General features: G+C 41.8%; 1 protein-coding gene across 13 annotated transcripts in view; it reads right to left on the bottom strand.

The window, feature by feature from the left end:
* The window catches only part of CIT (citron rho-interacting serine/threonine kinase), a 165,300-nt gene that overhangs the window by 27,811 nt on the left and 119,304 nt on the right, over positions 1-18,185 (bottom strand). For 8 of the 13 annotated variants that reach the window (XM_036874604.1, XM_036874598.1, XM_036874600.1 and 5 more), the window contains 5 exons: positions 13,252-13,305; positions 6,900-7,097; positions 5,926-6,119; positions 2,915-3,050; positions 911-1,033 (listed from right to left, as the gene is read on the bottom strand). In XM_036874604.1, the coding sequence (XP_036730499.1) occupies positions 911-1,033; positions 2,915-3,050; positions 5,926-6,119; positions 6,900-7,097; positions 13,252-13,305 (705 nt within the window). The remainder of the gene's footprint in view (positions 1-910; positions 1,034-2,914; positions 3,051-5,925; positions 6,120-6,899; positions 7,098-13,251; positions 13,306-18,185) is intronic. The other 5 variants (XM_036874605.1, XM_036874606.1, XM_036874599.1 and 2 more) reach the window with 1 other exon arrangement.

The following is an 18,185-nucleotide window of genomic DNA, read 5'->3' as shown; positions in this document are numbered from 1 at the left end:
GTACAGGAAATAACATAAGGAATGGATTGGTTTAGGAGACCAATTTGAGCTTTTCGTTTTGTGTCTCAAAAGCAGGGCGTCATTTCTTTTAAACCGAATTAACTGGATGTTCAAAAGCCTTCATGAGATTTGGCACTCAGTGTAATCTGATCAGGTCTCTGCCCCATGCACAAAGCTAATTACATGGTTGTCCTATCAGCCTGCAAATTTCATATACTTTGGACATAAACTGTAAAGAAGAATTTAACTCAATATCCATGTGCCTGCATATTTAATAAACTTCCACTTGGCACAGACTCGCTGTGTGCTCGACACGCCATTAAGCACCATTTGGGAGGACACAATGACAAAGAGGACCCCGGCCTTCGTGACACATTCTTTTAACGTGTTAAACACCTTTAAGAAAGTATCTGGGACTTCCCTGGTGGCGCAGTGGTTAAGAATCCGCCTGCCAAGGCAGGGAACACGGGTTCGAGCCCTGGTCCGGGAAGATCCCACATGCCGTGGAGCAACTAAGCCTGTGTGCCACAACTACTGAGCCTGCGCTCTAGAGCCCGCGAGCCATAACTACTGAAGCCAGTGCACCTAGAGCCCGTGCTCTGCAACAAAAGAAGCCACTGCAACGAGAAGCCCGTGCACCACAACGAAGTCCCTGCTTGCCGCAACTAGAGAAAGCCCACACGCAGCAACAAAGACCCAATGTGGCAATAAATGAATGAATGAATGAATGAATGAATGATATAATGAAATAAAATTTTAAAAAAAGGAAGTATCTGGTGACCACCTTACTCTTCCTTGAAAATTTCCACTTTGAAATCTGAACGCCTTAATTTGGATCTGCCCACCTGAAGACAACAGATATTCACTTGAGAGTCCACCCGGCTCTATTTACCCGGCGTTTTACACTCACCTCTTCCAGAAGCCTTTGTTTGAGCTCTCGTTCCGTCTCCAGCTTCTGTTGTAAACTTCGGGCGTTCATTTCAAGCATGGCGTGTTTCTTCTCCAGGTCATTGAGCTGGACATTTGGAAAAAACTGGCCGTGATACCACATTTAGTAATGTTAGACGCTAACAACTTTTGCAAATATCCACAAACCTTCTCAGGTAAAGAATAATCAAGTTCTAAAGGTCGGAACATAAATACTGGTTTTTTAAAAGTATATCACAAATGTCCATGTCATAGATAAGCCTTACGTGTGTTATTCTATGAGGAGAGAATATTATTTCTAAGGGATGGGTCATATGTAGAGCAGTGACAAGTTCTAGGAGGATGACTTCTCAAGAATTTATTTATCTGACATGCTTTGGCTGAATTAAATAATCACATTCTGAATGCTTACTATTCGCACAGGATAATATCAGGAGCTTTGGATGAAAGGACAGACAAGCTCTCTCAAGGATCTTACATCAAGTCACAAAGGCAGAGGGTGGCGCCATAACTAGACACGTATACAAATAGTGACTGCTTTGTCAGGTGACGATTTTGATAAGAGGTATGGAGAAGAGAAATTCATCCTGAAAAACCAGTCGTCAAGAGAAGATGGGGTCAGAATGTCTAGAGTCTTAAAGGATGGGTAGGACTTTGCTATAGAATACTTTAAGAACAGTCAGGTAAAAAAAATATCCTTCAAGCTAAACACAAAAGGGCTCATTTATCTCTAAATAATATATTTACTTTCCTCATGGTCAAATAATATATTTACTTTCCTTATGGTTAAAAAATGGTTAAAAAAAAATAGTAAGCCAACACCAGGAGGGTTCCTGAGTAACAAGCTCTAGCCTTAAATCTGATCATTTTATTTCTATGAAATTCTGGTAAGAAAATAATCACGGATGTCCATAAAGATTTATGTTCATCACAGTGTTATTTATGATGGCAAAAACAAAAAAACAGAAGAAGCTCAAATTTTCAACACAAGCGGAATCATTAAAATAGGTGCTTCTGTGTAATTGATGTTTCTAGAACTACATGTTCAAAAAAGATTCACTAACTCAGGAAAAGCCCCTAGTTATGTGATGTTTAAAAAAATATGTAAAGCTGTTTATATAGTAAGAACCTAAATTTATAAATAAATATTTATATGTATATACAAATTCACCAAGGTAACAGTGATGACAGCTTACCAGTCATTTTTTTCCTTACTTTTCTGTGGTTTCTATATCTTCCACAATGACCCCAAATAATCACTTTTATAATCATGAAATTACAAAGTTACACAAAATTCAGAGGTTAGATTTCTACTTTATATTATGTGTGTGTGTGCTTGTGTGTGTGTGTGCAAAAGAGTGCGTATGTATGAGGCTATGCGTACACATGAAATTCCTCAGACCTTTTGTTATCTATAATATTGAAGCACCTATTCGAAATCTCTTTTAAGACTATTAGATAAAAATCTCCAAACACTGGTATGTCACTTTGTAAATACAGAATACGGAGTGTTACGTGGACAGAACACGTGTATTTCCAACGTGAAATACTGAGAACCTGCACCATCCTCAGATCCTATCGTGTCCCTGGACTTAGAACCCAGAGAGGCTGAGGCTTCCTGTCACTGCAGCAACAGAATGAGCAGGAGTCCTCAACACTCCCCACTCCCCAAGTATGTTCGACATTAGATCCAAGAAGGCTTCTAGAAATCAAATGCCAGAAAGCAAGAGTGTTGTGCACCCAGATCAAAATCTCGACCTCAGGGGCCCTGACGGGCAGATGTGAGGAAGTCACTGACCGACTCTGATACCCTAGTACCTGCCCCCCTCACCCACGCTACTGGCAACAGAGGGCGTCCCACGGGGAAGCATAATCGCACGACTTTATGAAACATGCTGACCACTGATCGCATGTGACTGTGTGTCAAGCGTACCTGCTAAAAGGAGGTGCACACGTGTATCTAAAGGGCGGGAGGACAGGGGCTGACCTTGTCGGAGAGACTCTCGGCCTTCAGCTTCTGTTCCTTGAGAGCCTGCTGCAGGGCCAGAATCTCAGCCTTGTGCTCCTTCACTGCCAGCTCGACCACCTGGCGCGACTCGGTGATCCGCTGGTCGGCCCTCGCCCTGCGGGGAAACACAGGCGCGTTCAGAAGCCCCACCATCGCCGCCCTGCAGAAAGGAAGCTGGTCCAGCTCGGGCCCTGCTAAGCAACCAAACAGACTGCGGGCTGGCGAGATGCCCAACCTGACACCTTGTTCTGAATTATGTCTTGTGTTCTGACCACGTTCACAGAGAAGATGTGACCCACTTTAGGCCCTGGGTAAAAATACTCTTCACAGGTAAAGTTCCTGTGAATATATATGCACTTGGAAAGGCTGAAGGCGATAAGGCATCTTTCCAAATGCAACTGGGCTGGAAGGACGTCACAAGACTGTCACACCCTCCTACGGGAGCGGGAAGGGAATGAGGGCCTGCTGAAGGAACACAGGGTGCAGAGGGCCACACGAGGCCCCATGTGAGCAAACGCTTCCTCTCCTTAAAGTACATGCAAGAGGTGAAGTGTTCTGGGTGCTCCTCAAGAAACTGAAACTTGAACCTGATGGATGTATCAATATCTGTAAATAAGGTGAAAGAATAGAAAAACTAGAAGCAAACTAGAAAAATCACTGCCCCTCCCCCTTTAGGTCTTACACTCTGCTGCGTCCACACCTGGGCTTGTACAGGCTGCTCCACTGGCAGCTCTCCTTCCCCACCCGACAAACCCAAACCTTACTCAGACTTCAAGGGTAAACTTAAAGGCCATGTCCACCATAGAACCTTTCCCAGTTTCCCTCTCAGAAGCAACCTCTCCTTGCTGTCCCCAAAGCATAAATGTACTTCTCACCTGGCACAGCCCACTCCCTATTTTAGGCGATAAATAGCTTGATGCATAGTTTTATCTCCTCCACTAGACTCTTAGCCTCTTGAAGACAAGAATTAAGAATTATATTTTACTCATCTCGGGTCCCACATAATACCAAAATAGAGGGAGGAAAAAAACGGGGGTGGGTAGCCAAGATCTTTCACAATTGCCCCTGAAAGTATACATGAAATGTCTTCCCAAGCACAGCCTATAATTACACCTTCCACGTGTGATTGTGAATTTCTTGATGCTATGGTCAGATTCCGTCCCCAAAACTGTCTCTGAAGGATTCTAGAAACAGCTGGCATAAGAGCTGGACTTGCAGGTGGGAGAGAGGGGGTCTGTGTGAGGGCCGCCAGAACGTATGGTGAGGACGGGGGAGCCCAAGAGTTTGGAGGGAAACAGCAACAGGAGGTCTTCAACCAGCAGCCCCCTTACATCAGCAAGTACCCTGAATGGGAAGATGTCTAAAAAGGGAATATTTTTACCAGTTTCTCTTGAAACTTATAGGTCCTCTTTGTTTCCAGTCTTTTCTAGTTTGATTTAGCACAGATTATACATCCAAGACAGTGATGAGTCTACTTTATGATCAAGCAAATGTGGGAAATACTAAAATGAATCTGATAGAGTCCTACTAAATGATAAATATTTCCAGGTATAGTTTATCTTGCTTACAGAGTTCAGAGTGGACTTCCCTGGTGACACAGTGGTTGGGATTCCACCTGCCAATGCAGGGGACACGGGTTCGAGCCCTGGTCCAGGAAGATCCCACATGCCACAGAGCAACTAAGCCCATGCACCACAACTACTGAGCCTGCGAGCCACAACTACTGAAGCCCGCGCGCCCTAGAGCCCATGCGCCGCAACTACTGAGCCCACGCACCGCAACTACTGAAGCCCACACGCTGCAACTACTGAAGCCCGCGCGTCTAGAGCCCGTGCTCTGCAACAAGAGAAGCCAACGCAGTGAGAAGACCGCGCACCGCAACGAAGAGTAGTCCCCACTCGCCGCAAATAGAGAAAGCCTACACGCAGCAATGAAGACCCAATGCAGCCCAAAAAAAGGAGTTCAGAGTACCGCAGGAAGGCAAGTTTCAGAGGAAGGTGATATTAGCGAGGTTATGGAGGAGGGATAGGATTCAGCTGGGCAGACATGAAGCCACGGGGCGAATACCAGCCCGTAGGTGTCTCTGCACAAACTAAGAAAGGCACGTGTTCTTTAAGACTGTTTACTTCCATCTGTTGGTAAACTGTCATAATATACTGATTTTGTTAGCGCAAACACTGCCGCCATGAGCTGTTAAACTGTCATCATAGATCTTCAAATCTATGACGTCTTTAGTGCAAAAAGCATCCCCAGCAGCATGCAGTACACAACCCTCACACCTGTGACCCCGGCAGGAAGGGAATTCTATGCTGGGAGGACTGTGGGAACGCAGAGAAAAGATACTACCTGAACTTATTTCCTACCAAGAAATGGAAAAAACAAAACCTGTTCTTATAGAGCAGTTGTTCTCAAACTGGGGGTGATTTTGCCCCCCAGGGGACACTGGGCAATGTCTGGAGATGTTCTGGGCTGTCACGACTTGAGGAGGGAGCAGCTACTAGGGTTTAGCGGGGCAAGCCCAGGGGTCCTGCTCACCATCCTGCAGTGCACAGAAGAGCGCCCACCACAAAGGATCATCCGGCCCGAACTGTCAATAATGCCAAGGGTGGTGTAGAAGGCAGACTTGCGTCACAAATGACCAGGATCGAAACAGTGATGGTCTTGCTACATGGTCACAATGATTAGAAACCCGAGAAAAGAGTTTCTACAAAGAAAGCACTGAGATATTCTCCCTGCTGACTCCCAGGGCCCTGCATGGGGTACGTGGTCACCATCTACTGCCAAATGGCACTGTCTGTATTTACAACGAGGATGACGGACCCATTCTGGTTGGCACAAGAGTTTCCAGTTTTAACACTGGAAGTCTTATGTCCCAGGACACCGCTCAGTCCTGGCCAAGCTGGGACAATCGGTTACCCTGCTGGCAGCTCCGAGGTGGGTCCTGCTGCCGTCACCTGCCACTGGCTTTTGCTACTGACAGCAAGTCCCACCTGCTCTGCTTCTCAGTGTCCAGCATCCTCTGTAACTCTCGAACCCGACACTCAAACTGGGACTTCTCGTCACCAAGGACGCTCCTCCAGGCCTCCCACTGCCGCTCTTTTTCCAGCAGCTCGTCGTTCAGGGCCTCCAGGTCCATGACCTGCTCCTCCAGCATTGTGCAGGTGGTCTTCAGAGCCTCCATCGTCTGCAAATCAGTATCACTGAGTTGTGCTTTGTATCAAAGGAGGATTTCCCGGATGTTACTTTTGTCGGATCAGTTTCAGAAAAGCACGAGTTTCTAACTACGGTCTGAAAGACACTATCTTTTTCTCCTACAGAATGAGGGGACCAGACAAGAATGGATGAAGGGCCATTTCTGCCGCCATCTTAAAGAACCAGGAGGAAGACCCGGGAAAAGAGACCACACTTAACAATAAAGTGGCTTGGGAATTCCCCGGCGGTCCAGTGGTTAGGACTCTGAGCTCTCACCGCCAAGGGCCAGGGTTCAATCCCCGGTAGGGGAAATAAGATCTCATAGGCCACGCGGCACAGCCAAAAAAAATTTTTTTTAAATAAATACATAAAAATAAAGTGGCTCACAGAAACATTCTATTCTATTTTTAATGGTTTTAAATCAAAATCAAGAACAACCACACACAGGACTTCCCTGGCAGTCCAGTGGTTAAGATTCTGCACTTCCACTGCAGGGGGCACGGGTTCCATAGGGATGGGGAACTAAGATCTTGCACGCTGTGCGGAGCGGCCAAAGAACAAAAAAAACCCAAAAAACCAACTACACACTTCTAAAAGCCATTTTTAAAACCCACAAGCCTTCAAAACACAGACATGATTATAAAAAAGAGCCCTTTTACTGGACAGGCTCAGTCTGAGAACCCTTGGGAGAGATGCAACTGGCACCTGCTCTACAATCTAAAGGGGTTCCAAGTTTCCTGGGGAAGTCTCTGACGTTGTTTACAGTCCTTACTTGCTTCTGGCTGGTGAGCTGCATCTCCCTCTCCGTGATCTCGCGGCGGAGATGGTCTACCTCACTTCGCAGCTGTACGATCTCGTCGCTGGCGCCAGAGGCCTCATCAAGTTGTTTGGACAAGTAGAAATTTTGGTTGTTGAGCTCAGCGTTGTCCTCCGTCAGCTGGTTTAGCTGCTCCTCCAGGTCTGTGATTACCTAAGAGGAAAGGAATCCGGTTACGCAGCAAGCAAGTTGATCTGAAACGAGAAATTGCTTCTAGAGCCATCAGCGCTTGAACCTACGTGATAATGACGATCAGTGTGCAGCTCACGTTTGCCCATCCAACCCTTGAGAGCCAAACTCAATCTCCCACACCCGCCCCCTTAGCGCCCAAACACACATATGCTGTGGGAGAACAAGAAATGTCTCGGATTCTTTTCTGACTCAGGATTCATCGGGAAAATATGGTAAAAACAAATCAATCAAAAGTGCCTGCCATATGGAAGGGGCAACTTTAAATGAGATCAAGTTCATGGACGATAATAGAATGTGGAAGATGCAAACTGAGGAAAGAGGAATAGTAGAGAGACTGGTATCACAATCTGCTAATTAAGCCAAAACGCCCAGGACACCATCTATAGGACATTATCCTGGGAAACAGTCTTAGAAAGCAAAATAAAGTTCTTATCACGGAAGACTGAGTGAAGGACACTAAGAGTTATTTTAATAATATTTTAGGTAATAAATTTAAGTTCACGCAACAAAAGAAAAAAAAAATTTAAGAGACTCTCAGAATAATCCTGAAAATATAATACTGTATGACAGCATCACTTTAAATGGTTCTTACTATGCAGCTGGCTATCAGAAAGTGGGAAGGCATGTATATGAAATTGTCATTTTACTGAGAGAGATTTAATCTGGTTTTACTAAATGATTTCCCTGCTCAATGGCGGAATGATTTCAATTTCAGTGCATTTAGCTTTCCTGTTCTCTTTGCTGAGGTTTAGTACCAGCACTTGCAAAGAGCTTTTATATATAATACTTTAGAAGTTTAAGAGCAATTTTCTAATAATAGCTGGAATGAGGCGCACTGGTGGTAAATTAAATTTTATGTAACAAAAAGGAGTAAATTAAAAGGAAATGCCTCCGAGCCTATGGTTATTAATTGTTTCACATTTTCAAACCTGGAGTAGACTTAGTTTCTGAAATGTTGCCACTGTTTCCATGACTAACTCCCTATTTTAACCTACTTCGACTATCGATTAAAAAAAAAATCTTCCCAGGCACATAGAATTAAAGAACATCAATTAAGTAGATTTGTTCAATGTGGCCACAGCTTTTCATTTTGTTAACTGTGCTGATGAGCTTTTAATGCAGTAAGTGGTCTAGTAATTTGTATTTTAATATCAAAAGCCATGTTAATTCCTACTGTACCGGTTTGTGTAACACTATCAGCTACAAGAGGGGGAATAAAGGTTATCTGGTCCGGTTCTTGGCTAAACCTCCTTCTTTATCAGGGTTAAAAAAAAAAAAAAAAAAGGAAAAAAACTGCAAGTCCATCACTCCTAGCAGGCAGTTCTGCCTCACAGGGAACCCTGTATCACCCTTTGTGTGACGTGGTTAAATCTCCCGAAAGCAGCAACAATGAATAAACAATGCAGTTAACCCATTCCTTAAGATGGTCTTCCTCCTAGACTGCAAATGTCTCCACTGTGCTTCCTTCTACCTCTGCCCCCAAAGGAAAACAACAAGACTGATGAGGCAAACTGGCCTGGAAGCTGCGCTATAAAATGGATTCTGGAAGCCCCAAATAAGCCACCTTGAACTTGGCTGGGTTGGTTTCTCGACCTGACATGGAGGTAAATACTATATTGACTACCTCCTCTGTTGCTCTGGTTTTAATGTTTTGGCTTTTTCTTGCGTGCTATTCTACTTTAACGCATCATGTGAAACACATGGGATAAAAATTAGTGAACAAGATGTTGAGGCATCAATGGTGCCCCATGGGGAGCAAAGAGACTACAGAAGATCTACCCACATAAGAATATATATGCTGCCAAAATAATTTACTTGTCATTCAAAGACATATTTAAGCCTTTGGGTACCTACTCCCTTTCTTTGACTCATGAAAAACAAATGCAATTTATAATAAGCCCATTTCTGCCACTTCTTCTCCTCCTCCCCAAATTAGATTATAAAGTGCTAAAGAAGAAACACTTCAAAAAAGTCAGGGAGGTGCCAAGATTACTACTCTCATTTCGATTGACATGGGCCCACTGGAGTAGGAAGAGTCCTTCTATTTCCTTGTCGTCATCCTATTTTCAAGGGGTCTCTGACTTCTGTTTACACTTTGTGATGACTGGCTCTGTATCTTGTCATCACCTCTATGTTGCCTGTTTGACAAGAGGAGGATTAGGTGCTCGCACAAAGCATCCGAGGCCTCGTGAAAGCATGTTATTAGCGCATTCGGACGTTTCGTATGTTCTTCCTGCCCAAAAGCCGTAACACGTTGAGCTTGTGGCTCTGCTGGAGTTGCCAGAGTGTTAGACACACACAGATACTGGGCAGACCTGAGACACAGGCAGTAAATTAATGACCTCCGTGGTTAAAAAAAAAAAAAAAAGAAAGGATAATAATGGGCTATCTGTGATTTTGAACCAGGTTATAAGCAAAGAGAATTCTTAGGTCTACTTTGTGGGTATATTCTCTCCACACCAAGGGCAAATGATCTGTTTCCTGTATTATGAGTCTCTTAAGCTTTCAACCCCAAGGATAGAAGGCAGGAAAGATAAACTGCAAGGCTGATTCCATCTTAGTGGTAAAAAAAAAGATGAGGGAGATAGCTTCATAATGCAAGGGCCAGCAGAGCTTTCTTCTATGCTGTTTTTACAGATAAGAGATCTTGGTACAATTCTAACAGAAAACAGGGATACAAAAAAATTATCTACTCTGTGTCCAAAAAAAATTTTTTTTAAAGATCTCTATTTGGGGTTATCTGTTGCTTTTTAAGCACACCTCGTGGTTCTGAGATACATATGTTACCTCTCACACCTGACTGGGCAACCGACAGAGGGAACGTTACCTGGTAAATGTCCAAGAGCATGTTGGGGGTGAAGACACCAGCCAGACAATGAGTATCAGGCTGAAAAGACACAGGGCTGACATCCTATTTTAATGCCTCATTCCTTCTTGAAGGCAGCTATTTGCATATTATTTATTTTTAATCTTATAGCTGGCAGATTGATTCATAATTAAAACCGTGTCATATGTTGGCCCACCAACTCCTCTCCAAAACAGACTTAGGTAGGGTTTTAGGTGCCAGATTGAATCAAATCCTTTTTTAAAATTTCTTCAAAATATAGAAATGGCCTGAGCTCGAAAATCTTACTGCTCATGAGCTTTTTAAAAGCTGCTAACTGGGAGCTCCAATTGACTGAGTTTTTATAGGAGTTCCCACCGGTGACAAAGATGACATTGCCCAGCGGCGACAATCCCGGACAGCACCAACGAGAAAGGAACATCTAGCGCGCTCTCCTAAAGTGTCTATAAAGCAGCCTTTGAACTTGCGAAAGTATAACTGAGATCTACCATTGCTGCCAAGTGTTGTTCTAAAGTGGTGGTTTTCAAACTTTTTTAAGGAGCGGGACCATTTTCTACACAAGATTCTGTGGTAAATCCAATATAATAAAATGATAATAGCAACCAACACTGATTAGCGCATTCCGTGGACCAGGCCCTGTACAAACACCGATTCACCATCTAATTCTTGCAGGAACCCCCATGAGGTAGGTATGATTACCAAGTTTCAGATTCTATGACTCAGTGTTTCCTAGGTTTTACCGTCTCTGAAATCTGAATGTATATTGCAACTAAGCAGCTGTCTCTCTTCCCTCACCCAGCCCCGCAAAGAGCACTAATTAAATGAATTATGCATCTTACAATCAATGGTGTACTGGAATTGAGGACATACAATGTCATCCCATTTCACGGACAAAGAAATGGAGCCTCAGGAGTGTAACATCACATAGGTTACCAGGAGACCAATTCAGAATCTGAACCAGTCTATCTGAGTCCAGAGCATGTGGTTTGGACCCCCAAGCTACCCAGCTGCCCTAGCTGAAATGTGGGTGGGGATCACTTTCTTGGGTTCCCCCTCCCACTGGGAGAGGCCCCCAAAGGCTTCTCCACAGAATGCCAGGGGTAAGTAAAGAAAGGATTAGAAGTCACTGTGCCAGAAAAAGCAAATGTGAGGGATAAAGAGAATCCAAAAGTTACATAAGAAAGTAACCAAATTTGTTCTACATATTGGTATATTCTATTAAAACTACACTTGCGATTTTAAAAATGGGGAAAAGGGAGGATTACAAAGGCACACAAGGAAGCTCTTGAGGGTGATGGCTGTGTTTATTATTTTGATTGTTTTGCTGGTTTCACAAATATACACACATTTCAAAACTCATCAGGTTATTGTACTCCGATTATCCCTTAAGCTGTAAAAAGAAAAAAAGCTGTAAAAAAAAAAAAAGACCAAAAAAGGAGAAAAGAAAACTCCAGATGAATGGAACAGGATTACTGATGTACACATTTAAAATGCATCCAAGTTTATTTTAGGAAAAAATAGTAATGTTAAAAAAAAAAGTCACAGTCCTAAAATGATCTATATTTTATTCAGTGATCATTTATGAGCATGTATGTAATATAAGCAAGTAACTCTTGTGTAAAATAAGAAACCAAGAAAATAAGAAACTAAAAAAGTAAGGCAAGAGAGTACAGGAACAGAATGCATCAATTCCTCAAGGAAGGGAAGAAATCAACAGATAACGCTAAGGCAGGCTCACCCTAGATCCAGCCACTGGCAACAGGAAATAGACCTAAATTCCATCTGCCAGGTACCTACTAGAGTGAAACAGAGGCACGTCCCATGACCTAGCTATTCCACTCTTGGGTATATGCTCATCAGAAACAAGGCCTTAAAGCCGTCAAAGGATCTGTACAAGAATGTTCCTAATAGCTTTATTCCTACCAGAAACAACCCAAACATCCATCAACAGGAGAATGGATAAACAAACTTCAGTTCTATACACACACTAGAAACACGACACCGTAATTAAAAAATAACAAAATCTTGATGGATGCAACAACATGGATGAACCTCAGAGACAATTTAAGTAACAAAAAAAGCTAAACCCAAAAGACCACATCTTCTATGATTCCATTTATATGAAGTTCAAGAACAAGCAAAACTAAGGTATGGTATCAGAGGTCAGAATACTGGTTACCCTTAGGGCAAAGGATGCTGATGGGAAGAGGACAGGAAGGAACCTTCTGGGAGCTGAAAAGTTATGTATCTTGATCTTTGTTGTGGTTACACAAGTTGTCTACACACATACAAATCCATCGAGCTATATGCTTAATATTAGTTGCACTTCATGTACTTTATTGTGTGCATTTTATACCTAAATGAGGCAGGGGGCAAGAGGGGGGAGCATATGCCAGGACTTAATGTCCCATTTATAGTAGGTAAGGAGGAAAGAAGGAGTTCATTACAAGGAAAGAAAATATGCCTATAAGAGGTGGAGGGGTGTTTCTGGAAATTTACAGATGCAAACAATACAAATGGAGACAAGCTGACTGAGAACTGACTAAGGAGGTAACAGAGCGATGAAAGGACCAAAGAAAGGAGGTAGAACCATGAATAAGGACAACATCACTCCCTTCTGAAAGGGGCCTATTTTAGTCCCTCTCTCTGATCAAAAATAGACTCTGAGTTTCCACTGATCCTACCCTATTATATAACCTATGAATGATGCTTATCTGCTCCTGGAATTGACTTCTCTCAATAGAAATAACGACTCCCAAAGAGCCTTAGATTATGAATTTGCATGTTAGGAAGCCAGATTTTGCCTGTTGGGAAGTTAACACTTCTAGATTCCCCAGGAGAAAAACTTGTTGGTCTTCCCTCTCTGTAGAGGCAGCAGGGTAGAGAAGCCTGACATGTCTAACTGCCCCTTACCATCTGGGGCCAGTCTCAGACAGAACCTTCTAGATTGGAGAAGGAAGGGGAGCTGCAATGGGACTTTTGTTGCAGCTACTGAGATCTATTAGTGGTTCTGCAGTGAGAATTATTTTGACCATTCCAACAAGCCATCCCCAAACACAAAGAATGGTTTAATTTTTTTTTAAACTGGCAGGAACACAAAACACTGAAGTTATCTGAGGCTCAGAAACTTCCAAATCAGTTTGACCTCATTAACTGCTTCAAGCTGAAAGTTTATATCAAAAATCAGTCACTGATATTAGAATGAGATGTCCCCCTTTCCTTCTCAGTTTTAGTTTCATGTTATTCTCACCATCTTTGGTTAATACTCACAGTACAGCTGTTACGAAGGGCATCAAATTTGCGCTGGATTTCATCTCTATGTGCCTAAAAGGTAAGAAGTTGATTATAAATTTTTCATAGGGTGGAATACAATTCTACGTGCTATGGGTCAAATAAAGAAAATCACAATTTATCTAAAAAAGCCAAGAACGCTGTTGCAGCTGCCCCAGCACCTTTTTTTCAAAGAATTAATCAAGTCATACCCAACAGGAGAAGCAAAGTTACAGGAATACACAATGCCTATTAATAACAATTAACTATTTAGACCACACATCACACCCTGTACAAATATATATTTAACATTCAGATTAAAACTAGGGACTAGTGGAAGAAAGGAAAAAAACACAGGATGAAGTTTTACTCTCCTTTATTTGTCTTCCTCCCCATTCTTAATCTTTTCCTCTTCCCTCCAATTGGCTGCCCACCACTGCCCCCCACCCCCGCCCCCAAGCCTTCTCCCAAGAAAGACACAAACACACATATACAGGACAATAGCCAGGACAAAGCAGGGACTTTTTAAAAAATTAAATCCAAAGCTGCTGAGATTCAGAAACCCTACGTAGAACTTGAAGTAAATATAAAGGTTTTCACCAAGGCAGAGGCGCTCTAAACCAGTAGCATTCATTCAGCTGACAAGGATATTTTGAGTACATACTAAATGGCAGACCCTATGGCAAGATACAGCATATCTGGCCTCACCTTCATTCTGGTGCGGACAGGTAGAAAATAAACAAGGGCAGGATTACAAACAGTGACAAGTGTTATGAAGGAAACGAACGGGGTCTAGGGAAAAAGAATAAGGGGGGAGAAAAAGAACTCACTTAGATGGGGCAGTCAAGGAGGGCTTCTCTGAAGAGCTGACATTGAAACTGAAATCTGCAGGATGATGAGGAGCCAGCCATGCAAAGAACAGAAAAGAGCAGAGAGAACAGCATCTGCAAAAACCCTGAGGCAAGAAAGGGTTTGGTGCATTTGGGGAACAAAAAAGGACCTGAGTGGCTAGAGCAGTTTTTTACACTTCAAGCTGTGCCTCAAGAGCGAAGATGTCAAGTCAGATTTTTTTGGTTTGTTTTATCCAATGAAATGGAATAAACAGGATAGATTAGAAATCATCAGAATGTACCTTGGAGAGTAAAGGTAAGCACCATTGTTGGAAACTTGTTTCAGATACCATAAGTCATCAAGTTTAAGTTGCTATCAATTGTAAGATTTACCACAATTTTATGTAACATTAAGAAAAAGAAGTACTGCCAATGAAACTATGACATGTTTATGTCCTTATGACTACAGAATCATATACAGGCTATAAGATGCATCCTGATTATCTACCTTAAAACTCACTGAAACTCAGTATATAGGCTCCCGTGTATGAGATGCAAGGTAAAATGTATTCTTCTGTGGCCAAAAAGCAAAAGAGGGAAAATGTGGCCCAAGCTGATGGTAGAGAGGCAGGCCCAGACCAAGAATCTTGAAGGCCAAGAAAAGAGTTTGGATTTCATTCAAAATGCAATTAATTGGAGGCCAACAGAGGTTTTAAAATGCAGAGTGACATGGCCTGGTTGTCGTTTTGTGGATGCTGCAGGAAGAACAGATCAAAACAGGACAAATGTAGAAGGAAGTTCAAAAACCACTGAGGCGGTTGCTGCTGCCATTAAAGGAAGAGAGGAGGGTGGCTTGGAGCTGGACGTGGCAAAAGATGCAGAGAAGTGGATGGAGGTGAGATCTCTTTTGGAAGCACAGGAAATAAGACTTGCTGATGGACATGCGGGCCAAGGGTTCCTTAACAGACTTTTGATTTGGAAGACAAGGTAGATTATGGCACCATTTGCTTAGCTATGAAAGCCCAAAGAAGAATCCAGTTTGAGGCAGAGGAAAAAGTGGCCCTTTGCTTTAAAAAAAAGTAAAAAATATTCATCTCTATCAGAGATTAATAAGTAATAAATGCTGGAGAGGGTGTGGAAAAAAGGGAACCCTCCTACACTGTTGGTGGGAACGTAAATTGGTGCAGCCACTATGGAGAACAGTATGGAGGTTCCTTAAAAAACATAAAAATAGAGCTACCATATGATCTAGCAATCCCACTCCTGGGCATATATCCAGAGAAAACTCTCAATTCAAAAAGATACATGCACCCCAATGTTCATTGCAGCACTATTTACAATAGCCAAGACATGGAAACAACCTAAATGTCCATCAACAGATGAATGGATAAAGAAGATGTGGTATATACACAATGGAATACTACTCAGCCATAAAAAAAGAATGAAATAATGCCTTTTGCAGCCACATGGATGGACCTAGAGATTATCATACTAAGTGAAGTAAGTCAGACAGGGAAAGACAAATATCATATGATATCACTTATATGTGGAATCTACAATATGAGACAAATGAACTTATTTAGAAAACAGAAACAGACTCACAGACATAGAAAACAAACTTATGGTTACCAAAGGGGAAAGGGCAGGGATAAATTAGGAGTTTGGGATTAGCAGATACAAACTACTACATACAATATAGATAAACAACAAGGTCCTACTGTATAGCACAGGGGACTATATTCAATATCTTCTAATAAACCAAAATGGAAAAGAATATTTTAAAAAATGTAGCTGAATCACTTTGCTGTACACCAGAAACACAATACTGTAAATCAACTATACTTCAATTTTTTAAAAAAAAGAAAAAGGTCTATAAGAGAAGTAAGTCAAAAAATTCAGCACCTAGCCTGTCAATGCAGGGGACACGGGTTCGAGCCCTGGTCCGGGAAGATCCCACATGCCGCGGAGCAGCTAAGCCCGTGTGCCACAACTACTGAGCCTGCGCTCTAGAGCCCGCGAGCCACAACTACTGAGCCCGAGTGCCACAACTACTGAGCCTGAGTGCCACAACTGCTGAAGCCGTGTGCCTAGAGCCCGTGCTCTGCAACAAGAAGCTACTGCAGTGAGAAGCCCGTGCACCGCAATGAAGAGTAGCCCCCACTTGCCGCAACTAGATAAAGTCCACATGCAGCAACAAAGACCCAACACAGCCAAAAACAAATACATACATACATAAATAAATAAATTTATTTAAAAAAAAATTCAGCACCTAATTTAGCTGTGATGTATTCTCTAAATATGTCTATTTTGCCATAGATTTATATTTTAAGTTTATAACAGCAGATTAGCCACTGCAGAAAAAAAAGATTAGTGAACTTGAAGACATAGCAACAGAAACTATCCAAAATGAAATACACAAAGAAAAAAAAAAAAAAAGACTTAAAAAATGAACAGAGCATCAGTGAGCTGTGAGACAACTCCAAGGAGCCTGATACACATGTACTCAAAGTCCCTGAAGGAGTGCAGGAGTGAGACAGAAAAAAATACTTGAAGAAATAATGGCCACAAATTTTCCAAAGTCAATGAAAAACTAAATCCATAGATGCAAAACGTTAAACGAGCCCTAACCACAGGAAACATGAAGGAAATTAAGCTAAATCACATCATAATCAAACTGCTTAAAACCAGTAATAAAGGTAAAGAGCTTAAAACCAGCCAGAGAAAAAAGACAAGTTATTTACAGAGAAACAAAGAGAAGAAAGATTTCTCCCAGTGAGGTTGGAGGGGTTTTGGAGGGGAGTAAGCTAGAAGACAGGGGAGCAACATCTTTAAAGTACTGAAAGGAAAACAAAAACAAAAATCTGTCAACCTAGAATTCTATACCCAGCAAAAATATCTTTCAAAAATGAAGGCGAAAGAAAGACCGTTCCAGACACATAAAAGCTGAAAGAATTTGCCACCCACACACCTGTACTATAAGAAATGTTAAAGGAAGTCTTTCAGGCAGAAGATGACAACCAGAGATTTAAATCTACACAAAAGAATGAAGAGGACTGGAAAAATGGTAAAACAAAACAAAAATCAGTAATTGCACAGATGGACTTACAGATTCATAAAATAAGAGTTACCACTTAGAATCAACTCAAATAATTAGCCCCGATTTTCATGAACTAATTTAATAGATTATAATTTTTTCCCCAAAACTCTGTTTTTTGCCTAATAATGATATGAGAGATTTATTAATTAATGGGGCAAGAATACTATTTATCTAAATTAGGAACGTGGCTATTTGTACCACTGATGAATCTCATCTGTGAGTATCCTAGAGGAAGAATCCTTAGGTTAGTAAACTCTAGAGCTGGAATGAACAACTTTTTTCTTGTAAGGATCAGATAGTAAATATTTTTGGCTTTGAAGGCCACTCAGTCTCTGTCACCACTACTCAACTCTGCCCTCACAGCACAAAAGCACCCACAGACAATATGTACACAAATGGGTGTGACTGTGTGTCAATAAAACTTTATTTACAGGAAGCAGACTAAATTTGGCCCACTGGCTATAGCTTGCCAACCTCCACTCTAAATGACTATTTGGTGTGAAATTACTCAGACAGAAACAGGAAGCTGAAGGTGGAGTTAACTTCTTCAAAGCCTAAGCAATGATTATAAAAAAGCTTTCTGGCCTAGACTGAGGGATAGAAGACCTGTTCCACTTTATGACTAACAGCAAAGTTTCCAAATAACACCACACCAGTAGAAACTTGCCTAACTGCCCCACAGTAGTGTGAAATTTCAATCACTAATATTTCTATTATAATTTACCATCATGAGGCCTTTGGATCAGTCTGACACATCAAATGACAATCCTCTTTGAGGGTATAATGTAAGGAACTACCATCATTATGGCTTTTATTATTGACTGAAATATAAACACAAAATGTAGTTGTGACTGTTGTGACTGCTGGAAGTACTGTAACAATCATTGAACTGATGTGAGCTTTAAAATGGCAAGAAACATGTTTTATGTTCCTTTGAAATAAGTTGTAAAACAAATGCACAAAAAGCAAAAGGTCACATTACATATAAAGGTAATAAAATATGTAAG

This window comes from Balaenoptera musculus, chromosome 14 (assembly GCF_009873245.2).
Source record: "Balaenoptera musculus isolate JJ_BM4_2016_0621 chromosome 14, mBalMus1.pri.v3, whole genome shotgun sequence".
In the NCBI taxonomy this organism is placed as follows: Eukaryota; Metazoa; Chordata; class Mammalia; order Artiodactyla; family Balaenopteridae; genus Balaenoptera; species Balaenoptera musculus.
Note: the sequence above shows the minus strand (reverse complement) of the source record. Positions and strands in the feature narration are given on the sequence as shown.